The sequence below is a fragment of the Ictalurus punctatus genome, chromosome 13, assembly GCF_001660625.3.
Source record: "Ictalurus punctatus breed USDA103 chromosome 13, Coco_2.0, whole genome shotgun sequence".
In the NCBI taxonomy this organism is placed as follows: Eukaryota; Metazoa; Chordata; class Actinopteri; order Siluriformes; family Ictaluridae; genus Ictalurus; species Ictalurus punctatus.
In genome coordinates this window covers 23,661,996-23,676,158 of record NC_030428.2, presented here as the reverse complement: position 1 = coordinate 23,676,158, position 14,163 = coordinate 23,661,996, and the positions used below count along the sequence as shown (strand labels likewise).

The 14,163-nt window shown below is 38.7% G+C and overlaps 1 protein-coding gene across 1 annotated transcript in view; it reads right to left on the bottom strand.

Annotated features, from left to right (window-relative positions):
• Positions 1-372: 372 nt before the first annotated feature.
• The window catches only part of LOC108274081 (alpha-actinin-2), a 34,447-nt gene continuing 20,656 nt past the window's right edge, over positions 373-14,163 (bottom strand). Inside the window, exons 11-21 of the mRNA XM_017483933.3 lie at positions 13,309-13,456; positions 12,768-12,918; positions 8,660-8,768; positions 7,901-8,041; positions 6,420-6,602; positions 5,460-5,594; positions 5,156-5,335; positions 3,850-3,996; positions 2,870-2,935; positions 1,653-1,811; positions 373-1,414 (exon numbers count right to left, since the gene is read on the bottom strand). Coding sequence (XP_017339422.1) covers positions 1,256-1,414; positions 1,653-1,811; positions 2,870-2,935; positions 3,850-3,996; positions 5,156-5,335; positions 5,460-5,594; positions 6,420-6,602; positions 7,901-8,041; positions 8,660-8,768; positions 12,768-12,918; positions 13,309-13,456 — 1,578 coding nt within the window. The 3' untranslated portion in view covers positions 373-1,255. The remainder of the gene's footprint in view (positions 1,415-1,652; positions 1,812-2,869; positions 2,936-3,849; positions 3,997-5,155; positions 5,336-5,459; positions 5,595-6,419; positions 6,603-7,900; positions 8,042-8,659; positions 8,769-12,767; positions 12,919-13,308; positions 13,457-14,163) is intronic.

Here is a 14,163-nt window from a genome sequence, read left to right as displayed (position 1 = left end):
ATTCGCAGCATGAAAGACCTTTGCAAAATGACTTCTTGCGTATAACAAAGTATTATAAAGAGTTGGCATGGTCTCTTCAGCCAACAATATGCTTGTCTCATACTGGAGTTCAATCAGGACCTCAGATCATGTTGTCCTGTCCTCTGTCATTGCTTGTGTTGTGACAGTTGTCATAAAACTTTTACATTTATTCATTTAGCAGAATAAGTTTTTTTTTTTTTTTTTTTTAAATAATGTAGGGGTTGGCATTTTAGGGGTTAGTTAAGTGCTCACGGAAGAGGTGGGTCTTTAAAACCCCTTGTCTTTCTTATATTCATTTTAATATGTAGGATATTTTAATCAGCAGATCAAAGAATGAAGCACAACAACAGCTTACTATCAATTAGGCTTTATTGGACAATGTTATGGTGAACATGGAGTTATAATTTCACGCAGAGAAACCCAAAACTGATTCTGGAGTGCATCGTCAAGGTATGAAATTAGTTATACAACTAATTACAACAATAGGCAACCCGTTTAAAAGGTCACTAATATATTGTGTTTAGACATACTCAAAAGGAATAAATGTTTACATTTATTTCTCTCATTATCCTTCCAATCTTAAACCAGTTTTCACCAATACTGCTTTTTCCATAAGGGATTTTTTAAAAATGTTATTCAATTAGAAAAAAATGAAAGCCGTGTTCCAATACTGTTTTTAAAGCACTCTCGTTGATGTTCCCTCACCATTTTCCCATTATCAAGTCCCAGTCTTCAACTTAAGAACTGTACCAATATTTAAACAGCTAATCTGAGGTTTGTTGAATGATCTCTTGGAGTGAGATGTGACTGTAAGCTTGATGCTATTTATTTTTCAAAACGGCAAACATGACGGATAAGCTGTTATTCTTACAAAATGATTCAAATTAGGTTTTTATTTCACCGAATATTCCAGGTATCGTTTTTACTGATATAACATCTCTACTTTATTCTCTGTAGTAAATGAACAAGCTTGGTAATTGGTGAACCAGTTAGTTAGCACTCCGCACATAGTTTAAATGAAACACACCGTGTTGTATTTGATAACACGCTTTTGAGTCACGATGGAAAATTGCTGGAGGAGGGAGTGCTAGAAACAGTCATGTAACACATGGCAATCAAAAGAAAATTATATATATATATATATATATATATATATATATATATATATATATATATATATATATATATATATATATGTGTGTGTGTGTGTGTGTGTGTGTGTGTGTGTGTGTGTTTAAAGGTCACTCTCTCCATAGAGGGCAGAAGAGAAGGCCTGGTAATCCAAGGCTCCTGGCACTCCATCAGGCCCGGTGTATAGAGGCATCCTGGCGATGCAGTAGTCAGCTTGTTCAGGAGGCAGCTCACGCCTCAGCTCTTCAATCATTATATACGGCTGCAAAACACCAGAGAATAAAAAGTTACAGATGGAAAATTACAAAGTGACTTTGCTAGAGATTTTAGACAGGATTCGTGGCACAAGTTTGAAAAACTTACAGCACAAAATAAAAACCGTTTTGAAGGTACAACGTGAAGTGTCACCATATTTTGTCCATGTAAATGTGTAACAGAATGAACACGCATGTGCTAGCACACACACACACACACACACACACACACACACACACACACACCTTATCACCAGCGAGGATCCTGAAGGAGGCGACGACTTGTTCAGCAGTGTCGGTCTCCGTAGTCTCACGAGTCATGAAGTCCACAAACGACTGGAACGTCACCTTTCCCTTACCATTCGGATCGACCACGGACATGATCCGAGCAAATTCCGCCTCGCCCTGCACACAACACACACACACACACACAATAATTATGAGAAAGACTGCGCTAACACAACACTGATTTAAATAAATACATACATAAATAAATAAATAAATAAATAAAGGTTTGCTATGTTGTATTATAAATATCTGGCCAGAAATGAGATGTTCTCTTATCCATTTGCAATTTCATTTAATGTGAGAAATAAGTACATTTAATTTTAGGTAGAACCATTTCTTTAATAATAATAATAATAATAATAATAATAATAACGGCATATGGAGTATTTCATATTTCAGAATTCAGGTAAACAATTCTGAATGAATGTGTGTGTGTGAGAGCATGAGAGAAACGTCAGGAGAGATCTATACATGTAGATGAATAGGTCTATAGATATACAACACTGTGAGAAAGATCTACATAAGGATTATCAAGGCGAACTCAGGAGCCAAATTAATTAATGCTCCCAAATCCTCATTAGGAACTAAAAACTCCTCACTCGTGACAAGCGGAAAAAGGTTTTAGCGCCTAAAACAAAAATCACAGGCATGGTCACTACTGTTTTGTGCGTTTGTCTCATTACATATGCATACGTGTTTCTCCTTTCAAAGCACAAGATATTACAACGAACCCCCTCATTTCCATTCTGCTGCTTACTGTACTTCTTCTGTCTTTGTACGTTTTTAAAAAGTAACCCTCGTTATACCGAATACAAAAGGAAACAAAAAACACTACAATAAGAAAAATGTTACAAGTCACAGTACTGTAATACATGAGTTATTTGTAAAAAACAAAAAACAAAAAAAACAAACGTGATCTTAGACTGAAGTTATGTGTAACTTTCTTCTTATTTTTTCCCCAAGTTTTACGTTTTCATTATAATAATTGTAATTTAAATAACACTACACATATGAAAACTGAGGACAAAAAAAAAACAATGTTCTTAACTCTAAATGTTTGTGAAACAGACTATTCTTTGGGCATTACATTGTGTTAACCAGACACGTAGATGTGTTCCATGAACCAAGTTTTTTAAAAAAAATTAAATATATATATATATATATATATATTTTACCAGGTCATAACCCATGGAGATGAGACATGCACGGAATTCCTCTGTATCCATTCCTCCTTTCTTCTTCTGCAGGATTTGTCGAGAGACAGAATATACAATGAGAAATCAAAAAGAAAAGAGAAATGGCCTGAGAGAGAAGTGAAGAGACACGGTAAACATAATGGGAATATTATCACACATACACACTCTCACACACACTCTCACACACACTCTCACACACACTCTCACACACACTCTCACACACACTCTCACACACACACTCACACACACACTCACACACACTCTCTCACACTCTCTCACACTCACTCACACACTCACTCACACACTCACTCACACACTCACTCACACACTCTCACTCACACACTCTCACTCACACACTCTCACTCACACACTCTCACTCACACACTCACACACACACTCACACACACACTCACACACACACTCACACACACACTCACACACACACTCACACACACACTCACTCACACACTCACTCACACACTCACACACACACTCACTCACACACTCACTCACACACTCACACACACACTCACTCACACACTCACACACACTCAAGCTACTAGACGGTTTAATTGAGGAAACCTAATGGCAAAGACATGGTACAGTAATGAATAAAAGCTAATAGAGCACAAATATATATTACATTTTAATATGAAGATAAAAAGAACACCATTAACATTGAATATATTGTAACAAAATACAAGTATAAAAGTATATAAAAGTATAAAAACATTAGATAAATCATAAACATGATCAAAATTTCAATCACTGTTTGTACATTTCCAATTTTCTTTTTATTCTTTTATATATTTATATTAAGTAAATTGATTTCTCTGTTGTCAATCATATTACCATAGTGAGTTATGTCGCTTAAAACCAGACAGTGATATTCTGTAAGATTCTGCAAGGATGTGTGTGTGTGTGTGTGTGTGTGTGTGTGTGTACACGGCTGGTGTTACCCTGTCAAAGTGGCTGAAGGATGAGCGAAACTCGGTGAGCTGCTGCTGACTGATGCCCTTGGCGTCACGAGTCAGGATCTGAGTCTCGATCTCGTTGATGGTGCGAGCCACGGTGGTCAGGAGGTGCTCCCATCCAACACGGATATGCTGAGATCACAACAGAGCAAAACTTGATACTGGGACAAGAAGTGACTTAAGGCTGGGACGGATTCGCGTTTGTGGATCACAGTTATGTTGTTTGAGAGTTTGTGTTGAGTGTTTTCGCATGCCTACAGATATACACTACGGGTCAAAAGTATAAACACACTCATTCTTTATTTTATTGTATTTTTTCCCTCACATTTTAGAATAATAATAATAAAGTCATCAAAACTCTGGAGTGACACAAATGGAACTATGGGAATTATGTCGTGATAAAAAAAATCCAAAATAAAGCTAAATGATTTAATTATTTTAGCATCTTGAAAGTCGACGCCCTTTTCGCCTAGAATTTCCAGAAATGTATTCTTGGCGTTTTCTCACCCGATTTCTTGAGGAATTTCCCTGAGATGCTTTTTAAACAGTATTAAAGGAGTTCCCACCGACGCTGGACTCTTATCGGCTGCTTTTCTGTATATTTCACTCAGAGTCGTCCGTTTAAAAAAAGATTTTTTTGTAAATAAAATGTTAGTTTTCTAATGAAAGAAATGAATATGTTGGCGCGATTATATTTTTGTCTACAACACCGATTTCACACATTTAATCATACACAGTTATACAGGGGGCATGGTGGCTCAGTGATTAGCACGTTTGCCTCGCGTCTCCGAGGATGGGGGTTTGAATCCTTCCTCCGTCCTGTGTATGCACAGAGTCCAAAGACATGCCTTGTTGGCTGATTAGCATTTCCGAATTGTCCTTATTATGTGAATGTGTGTGCGATTGTGCCCTGCGATGGGTTGGCGCTGCGTCCAGGGTGTCCCCCCCTCCCCCACCTTGTGCCCAGAGTTCCATGGGATAGGTTCCAGGCTCCCCCGTGACTTTGTGTAGGATTAAGCATTATGAAAAATGGGTGGATGAATGGTATCTTATACATTCTATAAATTATAGAGGTATAAAATCATTCATTCATTCAATTTTTTCTTTAGTTACTGCTTCATCCAGATCAAAATTGTGGTAGATCTGGAGCTTATCCTGGGAACACTGAGTGAGAGGCGGGGCCAGCCTATCACAGCCATCATGCACAACCAGGGGTACGTTGTAAGGCTAGTCAGCAAATGTTACGAAGCACTGAAATGCATGAATGATGGTATATATCAGAGTGAGGCACCTCCATGGTGTAGTTGGTGTGTTTGTTGTCGAATATGAGTGACTCCTGGATAAACTGGTGATCTCCCTCCAGCTTGTCGATGTTTGGCTTGTAGTTGATAATCATACCCTCGTACTGCTTCAGCTGATTCATCTGATCCTCCAAAGTGGCTCCTGGATCCACAGAGCAGCGTGCAATCTCCTGAAAACTCACACACACATACACACACACACACACAGTAAAACCACAGAATAACATAACCAAACAACATCACCACACTGCTTAGGCAAGAAAGCTACTGGAGTTTGTAATATTTCAATCGCACCTCCATGCGGGCCTGTATCCAGGGTCCGATCGCGTTGGCCTGGGCTGCAAACTGCCTTCTGACACGCTCGTTCACTTGCTGCCTGGATAACTCATCCCGTAATGCGGAATCCCTCTGCGGGACCAGTCTCTTCACCTACACACAAACACACTGTCATTTATTAATAACATTTAGGGGGCTTTCTAATGACTTAGGGGAAAAAAATTATTTCAGAGATATCCAAATTTCAATGATTCCAAGTGCTGTTGAATCTTCAATTATTTTTTGTGTGTTGATTCGTTTTCTGAAAAAAAAAAAAAAAAAAAACCCAGCTCTGGCAGTAGTGCTGGCTGTTATTTAAACCACAGGTTATACAGTATTAATAGCTGCTATAATATAAGTGATAACAGGAACATTAAACATAACTAATCAAGCTGATCTCGACGTCAACGGCACGGACGAGGATGACTCCACCACCAACATGTCTAGCCCTTCTTCTTACTAATTTGTATACCAGAAATACCCTTGAAATCTGTTGAAAATGTAAAGGAAGCTATTGAAGAAAAACTATTTGTCCTTGCTGTGACCACGTTTGGATCGACAAAATTACAATGATAATTCCATATAAGACCTGCAAATGTTTAAAAAATCGTTCTTGCGATGTCGCGCTGATGAAAAGCTCGAATCTCGGACAGATGGACAGAGCAATAGCAAAAATAGGAGCTAGCCAAAATGGGCTCTCGGTTCTTGAACATGAAAACGTAAGTAACATCTCTCTATGTCAAACAGGAAGGAAGCTGTTGAAGACATTTGACCTTGCTGTGACCTTGACCCCGTTTGGATCAAATCTCAAATGTGTGTGTGTCCGTGTCCATATATATATATATATATATATATATATATATATATATATATATATATATATATATATATATATATATATATATGGACACGGACACACACACACGCACACACACACACCTTGTCCCATTTGAGGCTGATCTCGGCTGGGGTGATGGTGCAGTAGATGTTGGTGAGGTTAGGAGAGATGTTGTAAGTCTGAGTGATTTTCTGGACCTCGTTGTAGATGCTCAGGACGGCCTGCCTCTCCACGTCTGCCTCAGGCAGCGTCGCTTTGAACTGGTCATGGGCTGACATTAGGCCCTACACACACACACACACACACACACACACACACACACACAGATAAGAAAGTGCTAGATTTTCACTTGATGTGAAAAAACTGAGTGAACATGCAGCTTTCAGCCGTGATATTCTATACCCTTTACGTATATAATGTAAACTCCGGAAGTATTGGCACCCTTTATGAATCATGGTGTGAGTGATCATTTCGGTATAATGAGTCTTTATTGATCACATATACATATACACAGTGAAATTCTTTTCTTTGCATACCCCAGCATATTAGGAAGCTGGGGTCAGAGTGCAGGGTTAGCCATGATACATGGCCCCTGGAGCAGAGACGGTTAAGGGCCCTGCTCAAGGGCCCAACAGTGGCAGCTGGGCAGTGCTGAGGCCTGAACCCCCGATCTTCCGGACAGTAACCCAGACCCAGAGGAGTATTACACTCCAGGACATTACTGCTGAATATAACATTGTGCCAAATGTATCTTGTTGCTCTCACTCGAAGTGCTCTGTATTAATCCACAATGTTCAGAATTGTGTGTAAATTTAAAAAATGGACAGAATTAAAATGTCAGAATGCGCAGTCTCACCAACTTCACTTTGTCAACAGTTACTCCATGTTGCTGTAAATCGGCAAATGTCATTGAAAATGTAAATTATAAAGTATACAGTTGCAATCAAAATGATTCATCACTCAAGGGCTTTTCACAACCTGCCTTCTCAGAAATCTGGTTGCAGCCGTTGATCGCTTCCTTTTTCTGCCCCGTCCAGGTATTTCATTTATTTTCTACCCCTAGCCAGTTCAGGTATTTCATGTGTTCCAGCTCAAGCACACCTGGTCTAACTAATGAAGCCCTTGATTAGTTGTGTCAGGTGTCCTTGAGACAACACCTGTTTTTATATTTGTGTTGTTGTGAGGGATTTTATTCAGGGGGTTGAATCATTTTGAAACTGGAGAAATCATTATAAGTTGCATTTTCAGTTGAATTTAGGGAAACCACTTGAAGCATTCATGGTGTTGAACTATTTCAATTGCTTTTGTCTGATTTGTTCGTTGCAAACAGCTGAAAGTCTGAAATTTTGACAATAAACCTGATTTGCACTGGGGGTCGAATCATTTCGATTGCAACTGTATGGTAGGTATATAGCATATGCATTGCAGTAAAGCTGTATCACATATAAAACACATTAAATAATGATACAACGGGTTAAAAGAAAAAAAAAAGGCAAGCGTTGGCTTATGTATTAAGAAGGTATATCTTTTCACAGTCAGGATTTACCCACATTTTATTTATCGCTACGTCCCTGATCATTACCTCTATCTCCTCTATGCTGTGCACTATGAACATGTCTTGCAGGTCCTCCATGGCTCCATCCATCCAGTTATTAAACGGAGCAGATCTTTTAGCAAACTCCACGAAAAGCTGATCGATTGTCTCCAACAATTTCTCTGTCCTCTTACAAACACACACACACACACACACACACACACAATCAGCATTTAAAGCAGGTTCATGAGACTCTAGCCTTGATTCTCTCCACCTTGAATGTCTGCCTCATGCACAGCAGCACATTTCCCAATAAATAATTGTCAGTCAAGCTTTAATTTCTCTCTCAGGATTAAACTGGGGACTCTGTGCGTATAATTCAAAAACATTGCCCTGTTTTGTGTGTTTTTACATGAATCAGCCACTCCAGGATTTTGTGATCGCAGAAATGAACGAAAATCAAGCAATCTCCTCAATATTCGGAGGAGTCTACAACTGATCAAAGTTACTGCGGATTTTGGCCAAGACGCATCATGTGACATCAACACAACGTGTGTTGAGCCAAAGCTGTCTTTGATTCACATGCGTCATGAGTACAGCTAAGGGTCTACGTGGTGACCTCAGGTGTACTGATGACTGACTGTGTAAAAGAATGTGACTCTGGAGTTGAGTACATGAAACATGCTGTTCTTATGTGAATTCAATCACAATATATAGTGCAAAATATAAATCTGAGTGTTGGTTCTGATTTTGCTTTGGAAAATATGTACACCGGTGAACAAAGGGCAATAATAATAATAATAATACCTCCAGGGCCTCTCTCCGTTTCTGAGTCAGAGTTCCTAGCTGGTCCCACTGATCACAGATCTGCTGACAGTGCTCATTAATGGCTGCAGCTGCATGGTAGTCCAGTTCACTACAGAGAGAGAGAGAGAGAGAGAGAGAGCGAGAGAGAGAGAGCGAGAGAGAGAGAGCGAGAGAGAGAGAGCGAGAGAGAGAGAATGAATGTGAACAACAAGTACTTATTGTTTGTCTATTCTCTTTTATTGACATTGTAATGACAGCCTGCACTGACTGCTGACCTCATGATTCAACTGAACAAAGAAACACGACTCCTGGCAGCAGAGGAATACCAATACAACATGCTGACAAACTTAATGCATTTATTATAAAGATTTGAAGGCTATTAATACTTAAGCTACAGAGAGACAAAACAGACTTGGGTGTTTTGGCCACATTGTACATACAGTGGTGTTTGAAAGTTTATGAATGCTTTAGAGTTTTCTATATTTCTGCATAAATATGACCTAAAACATGATCAGCTTTTTAAAATCTTTTAGAAGTCCTAAAAGTAGATAGAGAACCCGATTAAACAAACGAGACAATAATATTGTACCAGGGCACTTGTTTATTGAGAAATATTATCAAATATTACATATCTATGAGTGGCAAACGTATGTGAACCTTTGCTTTCAGAATCTGGTGTGACCCCCTTGTGCAGCAATAACTGTAACTAAACGTTTGGGGTAAGTGTTGATCAGTCCTGCAGATCGGCTTGGAGGAGTTTTAGCCCGTTCCTCAGTACAGAACAGCTCCAACTCTGGGATGATGGTGGGTTTCCTCACATGAACTGCTTGCTTCAGGTCCTTCCACAACAGTTCTTTTGGATTAAGGTCAAGACTTTGACTTGACCAGTCTAAAACATTAACTTTCTTCTTTAACCGTTCTTTGAATCATTGTCTTGCTGCATGACACACTTTCTCTTGAGATTCAGATCACAGACAGATGTCCTGTGATGTTCCTGCAGAATTCGCTGGTATACGTCATATTTCATTGTTCCATCAATGATGGCAAGTCGTCCTGGCCCAGATGCAGCAAAACGGGCCCAAAGCATGATACTACCACCACCATGTCTCACAGATGGGATAAGGTTCTTATGCTGGAATGCAGTAGTTTCCAAAATCAACAACTTAACTTTAAATTCTTACACACATGTGTGTTAAATTGAATGCACTTACGCGTAATATCATAATGTGAATTTGTTAGTGTCTATATGTGTATGCTTGTCTGTCTGTCTGTCTCTCTCTCGCTCTCTGTCACTCTATGTGTGTGTGTGTGTGTGTGTGTGTGTGTGTGTGCACACGCACTATAACTTAGAACACAGTTAATGGTGCATTTTCACCTCATAGCTAAAGTCCAGAAACATGTTTTTAGTAGTAAAGGTGTGAGATCAGGATGTGATAATATAGCAGAGAATGTGACAACAAGTGAGAGAGCACAAAAGAGAGAGAGAGATAGAGAGAAAGAAAGAAAGAGAGATGTAGTTGCTTTTTTGAAAACATAAGTGGTTGCTATTGGGCCCAAAGTGATGTATATTTTTTCCAAATATGTATATTATAATATACAATATGTATATATTTCGAAAATGTTCGAATAATGGAGAATATCAGAATAGTCAAAACCTCTGCAGGTGTCAGTAGCTCGAGATAAACAAGGCTTTAAGGAAGTTTGCCAACTTCACAAACCATCAGAAACATGCAATGTCTTAAAATATAAATACAGTATAATATAAAAACCTGTTGAGCCTGTACAGCTGTCACTGCATGCACACACACACACACACACACACACACACACACACACACACACACAAACACACCTCTTGACCCCTCAGTAATTTAATGCAGGTGTGTGAGTACAAACTGACCTTGACCCAGAACAATGTGTACTGTATGTGTGTGTGTATTTGTGTGTGTGTGTGTGTGTGTGTCGCACAAACACACAATGACCCAGGCAGAAATCAATGTCCACAATTCAAGGGAAAAGATTACAATACTGCACAGCTAGAAGACTAGTCGAGCCCTAATGTGTAACGAATTAACATATTTTAACTGCATAGAAAAACCTGAACATAAATAAACAAACAAACAAAAATAGAATATGATAGGTGCAATAATAATAAAATAAATAATTATATATATATATATATATATATATATATATATATATATATATATATATGTAAGTAATAAATATACACTAAGTAATAAATGAAAAAACAAAGTGATTAAAAACTCATTATATATAATCAGTACAATAATAATCAGTACAAAAAATTGAAATGACCTGAATATATTACCCCCTCGTTATCTCACAATGACCTTACAAACATAAAGCGTCAACATAATAAACACAATCAAGTGCTAGGGTAGGATTAAATAATGTGCCATGACCTTGGGTACTACAAAAAAGATAAAGTATGCTCCCAGTTACAAATCCTTACATAACATCATGCAACAACAAGTCTACTTATCACTACTGCCTCTGACAAACAAGTGTGTAGTCTCTAATTATCATTATGGTGATATTGGTCTGAGAGAGAGAGGGAGAGAGAGAGAGAGAGAGAGAGAGAGAGAGAGAGAGAGAGAGAGAGAGCGGGCATTTACACAGCAGGTGTTTTGCCAACATTACAGGTCACATTTCTAACAGAAACAAAAGAGAAGCTCACCCACTCTGCCAAATCAAGATCTTTAAATACACCACATGCTGCGCACAGCTCAGAGCATCAGAACACTGCCATACAATGTTGGAACAACTACCTCATGCTTTTTTTGTTTCACATTTCTGAAACACGATCAGGGTGTAAATATGGATTTAGAGTATTTTAGAGTATGGAATGCTATGAATCATTAGTGTGTCTTCTAATGAGGATGTTTCATACTAACTAGCTTAACTAGCAGAGTTTATACGACTGGTAACTTTGAAACTGGACAGCTAATAACACAACTGCTCAAAAAAGACACTCACTTGACATTCTCTCTACAGAATATAGCCAAGATGTTTCAGAAATATGAATACTACACATTAATATTCATTTGGTTTAGATAACGATGATCCACACAGAACCTTCATAGAAAAACCAGCAGCTAGCAGAGAGTCAGCACAACGGCATTCTTCATCAAAATTTGACAACAGAATTTCTCAGTCGTTAAAATTGCCCCTGTAATTTGCATGCGCTCCAAAAGGGCGATATGAAGATCTTAGATCATGAACAATCTGGGTTTTTTTTCTTTACAGAGAGATCATGGTGTCTGTGATACTAACAACATTTTGTCAGTTGCTGAAAATATTCAGACAGCAAGTCGTTTTATTTACCAGACTTTACTTACAAGTCCAGCTTGTGTTCTCCCCGACAGACGCATGAACAAACCAATAATATAACGGTATATATATATATATATATATATATATATATATATATATATATATATATATATATATATATATACACATATACACACACAGTGTCTCACAAAAGTGAGTACACCCCTCACATTTTTGTAAATATTTGATTATATCTTTTCATGTGACAACACTGAAGAAATGACACTTTGCTACAATGTACAGTAGTGAGTGTACAGCTTGTATAACAGTGTAAATTTGCTGTCCCCTCAAAATAACTCAACACACAGCCATTAAGGTCTAAACCGCTGGCAACAAAAGTGAGTACACCCCTAAGTGAAAATGTCCAAATTGGGCCCAATTAGCCAGTTTCCCTCCCCGGTGTCATGTGACTTGTTAGTGTTACAAGGTCTCAGGTATGAATGGGGAGCAGGTGTGTTACATTTGGTGTCATCACTCTCACCTCATACTAGTCACTGGATGACAACATATATTTACAAATCACTTCTCTTTATTTTTATTAGCATTTTATATGGACCTTTTTTTTTTACACTACGCAACGGACACGATGCAAACAACGGTTGTTCGCAAAATATGCCAAGCTTGACATGTCAAGGAAATATGACAGATTTAACCACCAGGTCCAAGCCTTTGTACCTGCTCCAAAATGCTCACCACTGGCACTCTGATCTTTTTTCATGTGCAAAAGGGAAGAAACAGGACGTGTTCATACTTGAGTTCCTGTGCGATGGCTGCGATCTGCTCCACTCGGTCCTGATGCGCGGCAAGGTCGCTTTCAAACGCCTCGTGCTTCCGGAGCAGAGCCCGTACCTCGGTCAGAGAGGCACGCTCATAGTCCTTTAGAGTCAGGAGCTCGTTTTTACCTACATCAAACACACACATAAGATGCACAGAAGGCAGAAGACTGCGCTGTTGTATATTGTGACCATCTGTGCAGCTCAACAGGGGTTGGAATGAATGAATCTATTTATCAAGGAGCCATGTGTGCACAGTGCAGCACAGTAACACGACATACATTATATACACAATAAAATACTTCATGTTATACTATACCGTGCAGTCTAGCTCAGCAAATAAAATAGTAATTAATGACTGTGATTTAATTTCTTTTGAAAAAAGACATTCTGCTGATATTTTGCTTCAGAAACATTTGGGCTTAGTGTTTATTAGAATTGTACAGTATTTAATCATATTTAAATCAGGTGTTCTGTTGTCTCTCTTGAGCGTTTGTGTTTAATGATGCACACTCTCACCTTTAGCCCAGCTCTCATGGGTGGACGCCTTCTGCTGGAATTTCTCAGCCAAGTGGTCAAGACGCTCCAGACGTCGAAGTTCGTTCAGCAACCACTCTTCATAACCTTTCTCTGCCTGCTCCAGACCCTGCCATGCGCTCGTAATGTCCTACAGATAATCAGAGGACTTGTTAACTTGATAATCAACTTCACAGAGGACTTGTTATCTTCATAATCACCTTCACAGAGAACTTGTTATCTTGATAATCATTTTCACAGTGGGCTTGTTATCTTCATAATCAACTTCACAGAGGACTTGTTATCTTGATAATCACTTTCACAGTGGGCTTGTTATCTTGATAATCACTTTCACAGTGGGCTTGTTAACTGGCTAATCACCTTCACAGAGGATTGTTATCTTGATAATCACTTTCACAGTGGGGTTGGCTTACAATGGATATAAGGAAAGTCTACACATCCCTTTTGTAATCGTGGATGCTGCTGTGTTAGAATGAACCACATTCGATCTCATGTTCAAAAGTAATTATCATAAACTGTCCAGGAGCAAAGGTCATCTCTACTACAAGGGGACCCTCGTGCAGATCTTCCCTGACGTGAACCAAAAAGTCAGGAAACTGCGACCTGCATTTAACCCGGTGAAGACCAAAATGCAAAACGCAGGTAGAAGCTACAGCGGGATAGTCCAAGGAGGGAGGGAACATAAAGTATCCTTGTATGCTGCTGATTTATTATTATATATATTCAAACCCTTCAAAGTCATTGTCAGCCATCATGGTAATATTAGAGGGATTTGGGAGAATTTTAGGATACAAGACTCATTTTTCCAAGAGTGTTATTCCCAATTATCCCTACAAC